Raw genomic sequence first — 5,982 nt, forward strand, 5'->3', positions numbered from 1 at the left:
GCGACTCAACCGCTCGTAAAGCCACCGTTAGGATACGATCGTTGAGCCCTAGGGCCCACGATCGGATCAGCCCGATATTGCCCACCTCAAGGGGGGCATATCGGGGAGAGATCCGCTCGTTTGGCAACATCGCCAAACGAGCGGATCTCTCCGTGTATGGCCACCTTAATCCTAATATCTTTATATAAGAATTAACACAGTGACATTCAATTTGTTGATAATACTAAAAATGGCTGTAAGTTAAACATCCAACTACTATAAGGTTGAACTGCCTGTAATTAAATGTGTTTTGATCATTCTGTACTGTTAATTGCAAATCATTGTTACTTTGTGAATAAAGCTTTTTGCCATTGTATGGCATGTGGCCCAATCGCAAAATTCTGAGCCAGTCAGCTCAATATTTTAACACTTAATTACACTAATAAAGAGCAAAAAAAGGTAACCTTATATTAATTTATTTTTCATGTGTGCAAACAAACATCAGAACAGTGATGTCCTTTATAAAGTAACAAAAAGAAATTATATACACAAAATATTTACAGGAGAACAACAACAATTTTTCTTTTGCACAGCAAAGATAACATTTATATTTATGTGATTTACAATATGTACAAAAAAATAGATCTATTTACAATTATGAAACACTGGCAAAGTACTTCACAACAGTGCAAGTATTAAAAAAAAAACAAAAAAAACCCCATTATGGAATGTCATGAGATCGAAAACAGGATGTGATCCCTTTGGGCTGGTTCCAAAAACAAAGTGTAAACATAATACGGTACCAGGTTCTACAGGCTGATTTAGAAGTGGAGTGTTAGCTGTTAGGTGGTGCTATTCTGAGGTATAAAGCTAGATCCCAAGCCTGTGCATGTGAATGGAAACATTGCTAATTGTTCCCCTCCGACAATTGAAATGCATTATGGGGCACATGTACTGCAGCTTGTTTTGTAAGTAAAATGTATGGCCAGTCGTAGTGTTTAAAAGTATTAATTCCGCCACTTAGGATTTGCCAGTCTCTCTCTCTCCGTTTTGCCTTACTGTGCTGTTATCCATCTATATAGTGTTGGGAAACACTGTCAGATGAGGGGGGAATGGAGATTGTTCAACCAGTGACTCCCCAATTGCTGCAGTCCAAGAAACCCAAGGGGCCACAGTGTGGACTTGCAATGCCTATTTATAACTGAAATAGGGTTTAGAAGCACATGAAAAGATAGAAAGAATAATTAAATGGATATTTAAATATAAAATACAAGTTTAAGGCATGGGCATATATCCTGTAGCTTACTGCTAGTTAATGATGTAGTCAGCACTGCTAAATGGATAATAGACAGCATGGTGTTGTCTCCCACATGATGAGATACCATCAGATACAAGAAGTACAATGATACAAGCCCATGCCTACTTAACTTAGGCTCCACTTGTACCAGGTACCATGGTGAGTGCATGTATTACTACATGGATGTTCTATTGCATGTTGTTAAACCTCTTCTCACGGTCAGCTTTCCCAGGTGGCTTAGGGTTTACATACACAATGAAAGAGTTTGGCAAATCCAGTGCTATTACCTACCACCGTTACATGTACACCTATGTCCCAGATACAAGAGAGAAGGAACAATTATTGGAGTGTAGAAAGATATTGCCACTATTTTTAACATAAGAAGTGTGCAAAATCAGTATATCTACAAGTGGCACTGACCATTCGCACATACAATCTCACATTATCCCATGTTATTATTTGGAGCCAACTTTGCCTACTTGTATGAGCAGACTGACCCTCAAAGAGTGCTTACATGTGCGTGTATTCCTTGGTACTCTGTCTACGCAAGAAAACTAGTCTTAATCCCATCTGGAAAAATGGCACAAAGATCCTCAAAAACCCAGGGCTGCTGAAAAAAAAATTAAATATATATCTCATGCCCTCAACCCTGGCAATCCATTAATTAATTAGAAGAGGTTGGTCCATTCTATAAATAGTTGTATTATATAGGTTTATAATGTCAAAAAAGGAAAGTCTTTTTTGCTCTAGCCTGTAATGCAAGCTAGGTCTTAGGGTATATTTCTTTCTGAAACAAGGTTTCATTACAGTAATTATAGGATGTGTTAGAAATAATACTGTTCTCTGGTGAATAAGCACCACAGGTTCATACAACTTGCATTAGGCCCCAAAAGAATTATTGCACACACACTATCTGCTTTACTGTATACATGACTTCACAGTTGCTGTCCTTACTAGGAGATGCACATACATGTTATGTTCAACTTCCATTAATCCACGCTATCGTCACAGCATACATAATCCTATTGGTTTAGATTATTTTTTGGAGACGCTTGTGCAGGATTGCCCGTTTGCCCTTTGGCAGCTATGACCCTCAGATCTATGACAGTGAACCAGTTCTTTTACAATTATTCCACAGCCGTCTTACTACATAAAGTTACTCTTGGTGTTATTTAAGTTTTCCCCACATACAGAGACCCAATAATTCTTTAAGGTGTTGAGTTATAGGGGCTTGCACATTATTGCACCTCAACACATTCACTGCAACAATGGGTAGTTAAACTAGAGCGTCAGAAAAGTGTGCAACCCATTGCAATATATAGTCACCTGACACTCACCCACAGCACAAAACTGTTACTGGCCATGGAAAGGAACCTGGTTTGTGTTTGTTATGGAATTTACCTTGACCCCCATTACTAAGTGGATCCCTTACACACACCCCATATTGCGGTCATTGTGCATTCAAATGGTGTTCCGTATTTTCCCACCACCTTCAGTTTCAGAAATCAATTTCCACTTTGTAGACAGGTGCAATGCATAATAGCTACTCAGTAATGTCTGTCCAGTGACCCTCCACCTGATCTATAGTATCATCCAGTACCCCCAACAGCTGAAGCCTGCTCATAAGGATTATACAAGCACAGGGCCGCCAGCTGGAGATCGCCAGTCTATACCAGCAACAGGGATCCTCACAATCAGGCAGGTTCCATAGCAAAAGATCTCCTGCAGGATAAAGGTGCCATCAGGGAATCAATATCTCAATAAAATATGGTACCAGTCACTTTACATTAAATTACTTGTTGAAAAACTGCGAGTTAATGGTCTGTTCTGAAGATGAAAAAGAAAGAACCAGGTGGGCACCCCTGATGAAAAACCCATTCCCCCCAGGGCCACTATTCTGGCTTTATATTGGTGACAGTGAGTGAGGATGAGGCAGTCGGTGGGCCCCTGTGGCCCTGCTCATACAGTCTCTGCTTCTCTGCACTCCTCAAAGCCGTTGGTGATGGGCCCGGTGTCCTGGTTACTCTCTATAGACGACTCGCTGCCCGTACTCTCCCCGGACAGGAGCCTGGTCACTCTCAGGTCCGCCTTCAGGGTCTGCAAGTCATTGCCCAGACTCATCTCCCCGAGATCACTGATAAGCTGAGACAGCTCCCGCTTCACCACCTCCTCCTCCTCCTCAGCCTCCCCTCCACCCCCGGTATCCAGCACATCCTCACACTCGAAGCTCATCGCCCTCTCCTCCTCCTCCTCCCCCTGCTGATCCTCCGTGATGGAGCCCAGCTTGGGAGCGCTCCGGCTCCGCTCCACGGGGGGTTTGTAGCAGCACTGTCCGTTGAGGAGCTTCCTCATGGGGACTAAGGGGATGCTGTGCTCGCCGATCAGCTGTTGCTGCTGGTGCCGGGAATCCTCTCTCCGTTTGAGCCTCTTGAACTCGGTCAGGGCGTTGGCGGAGGTCTGGTACAGGAGCAGGGCCATGGCTTTCGCCTTCTCGGGCTTGGACACCAGCACCGCGTGACAGCGCAGCATCACCGCCTTGTGCTTCATCTCGTGCCGGTAGATCCAGGCGAAAATCTTGGGCAGCCGGGGATCGGCCACGCAGTAGGTGACTCGGTGCAGCAGATACAGGTGGCCGGGTCGCTTGGCTTTGTCTTCCACGTGCACCATGCGGATCCCCTGCGAGCTGATAGTCAGCTTCATCTTGGTGCCGTGTTTGCCCATCTCGCTCTTGCTCCAGATCTTGCTCACCGCTAGGTCCGTGCAGCCCTCTCCCTTGGACTGAAGGGTCGTAGCGTTGCCCAAGTACAGCACCGTGTATGTCGGGTCTTCCCCCGTGATCTTGATCTTCTTCCTCTTGGACTTGAACATGCTGCCCACCCGAGTCAGGGCCCCCTCCGGGCAGGACTTGGCGAAGGAGGTGAGAGCGCTGTAGTTGAGGCTCACTGCATAGCCCTTCTGCTTCCCCTGCTTCGGATCCTCCTCGATCAGGTCGAATTTGCTTTTCTTCCAGGGCAGCATGTCGCTGTGCAAGTAGCAGCCGGGGAGAGCGAAGCGCTGGGCGCACTCACAGCGCGATTAATAACGCATTGCGTGCTGATATGGGAGCAGCGGGGATTTATCAGTGTACAGCGCCTGGTAGCGATCATTGCATGTACCATGCGCTCCTCCCTCCTTGTCTGCCGCTAGTTCCCTGCCTTCTCATTGTCAGACGGCTCTGTGCAGCTATAAATAAAGTCTGGAGTGAACCATTCGCCCTCCCAAAGCAGGGGAGGCGCAGCAATGAACGTGCCAGATCATTACACTCGCACCTGGCCATTCGTACAATTATGTTTTCCACTGCAGTTTATACTAGGGCTATTCAGTAAGTTACTAAAGCCAGGGTTGCCAGGTTGACAGTTTTCCAGCCAAATTGGGCTTCTCATTTAAAACCTAGACTGGTTTTGAAAGTACAAACTTGCCAAGCTACTGATTTTGGCTACTTTTTGGCAGACCTGGATTTGTGGAAACGCCACCAAGGCCTACGACAGCATGCTGCCCAACCATGCCCACATTGGTTCAGAAACACTGGGGATATGCAGGAGATACGATCGTTTTTTACATTTCCCATGCTCCAATCCCCATTGCTTGGGTCCTGATGATGAAAATCTGCATGAATAAACGGGATGGGGGTGACGAACGGCAGTGGGCCTAGGGGTGCCCGCTATGTAAATCCGGCCCTGCTTTTTGGGCTTTTGACTGGTTTGTACTTTGGAAACCAGCCATAGTTTTTCTGTATATATTTGTAAACAGAATTTTTTGGATGTGCTCTAATCCCTAGGCCAATCATTTTAATACAAAGAGGTAACATGCAAAAAATCCTTCTTATGATCGCTCACCCTATAACTGGGTGGGTCCATGTGCAAATGCCCCGGACCAGTCGCTTAAATTGTTACTCTTATAGGCATTCAAATCAGGTTACTCACCACTCCACGACTCTGGCTCGAGTGCAACGCCCCGAACCCGTAGCTTAGGGAGGCCTGGCCGACAATCACTTCAAAACTGTTGCGTGCACTTTCACAAACCAGAGACAAGCGGTGAATAAAAAAGCAACTTTATTTTCCCCAACATTTCTCCTCCTAACGCGTTTCGTGTGTTAACAAATGTAGTCATAGGCGAACTGCGTTAGGAGGAGAAATGTTGGGGAAATAAAGTTGCTTTTTAATTCACCGCTGGTCTCTGGTTTGTGAAAGTGCACGCAACAGTTTTGAAGAGTATATCTGTGCCTTAATGTGCCAAGCCTGCGTCTCCCAATGCATGTTGGGTAATGTAGTTTTTGTTTAACAATTTGCTGACTGCCAAGTTTAATGTAAGACTACAATACCCAGCATGCAATGGGACTGACTAGTGTAGAAGTCAGGAGTAACCAGATTTTGGGCTCTGTACCCCAGTCTCCTGTCACTCTTTAACATTCTCGCATTTTTCGGTGACTGTCCTCAATTTCAGACAATTTTGGGGCAAAAATCTACTGGCCACAAAAATGTCTAGAGGTTGACCTGTTTTACCAATATTTACTGAAATTGTATATTTATTAGGGCCTTATGGGACCCCTATACCTCCTGGGCCCCCCTCTGTCTCCCATTTCCCGTATTTTCATATATATTCTTTATTTTTTAGACTTTTTTTTTTTTACTGCACATATTCTGCTATTTTTGGGCTACTTTTCAAGT

General features: G+C 45.0%; 1 protein-coding gene across 1 annotated transcript; it reads right to left on the reverse strand.

Annotated features, from left to right (window-relative positions):
* Positions 1–439: 439 nt before the first annotated feature.
* On the reverse strand, positions 440–4,466 carry fam43a.L (family with sequence similarity 43 member A L homeolog). The gene is given in 1 exon segment (NM_001096773.1): positions 440–4,466. A coding segment is annotated over 1 exon segment (1,059 nt). The 5' UTR covers positions 4,295–4,466; the 3' UTR covers positions 440–3,235.
* Positions 4,467–5,982: the final 1,516 nt, after the last annotated feature.

The sequence above is a fragment of the Xenopus laevis genome, chromosome 5L, assembly GCF_017654675.1.
Source record: "Xenopus laevis strain J_2021 chromosome 5L, Xenopus_laevis_v10.1, whole genome shotgun sequence".
Lineage (NCBI taxonomy): Eukaryota > Metazoa > Chordata > Amphibia > Anura > Pipidae > Xenopus > Xenopus laevis.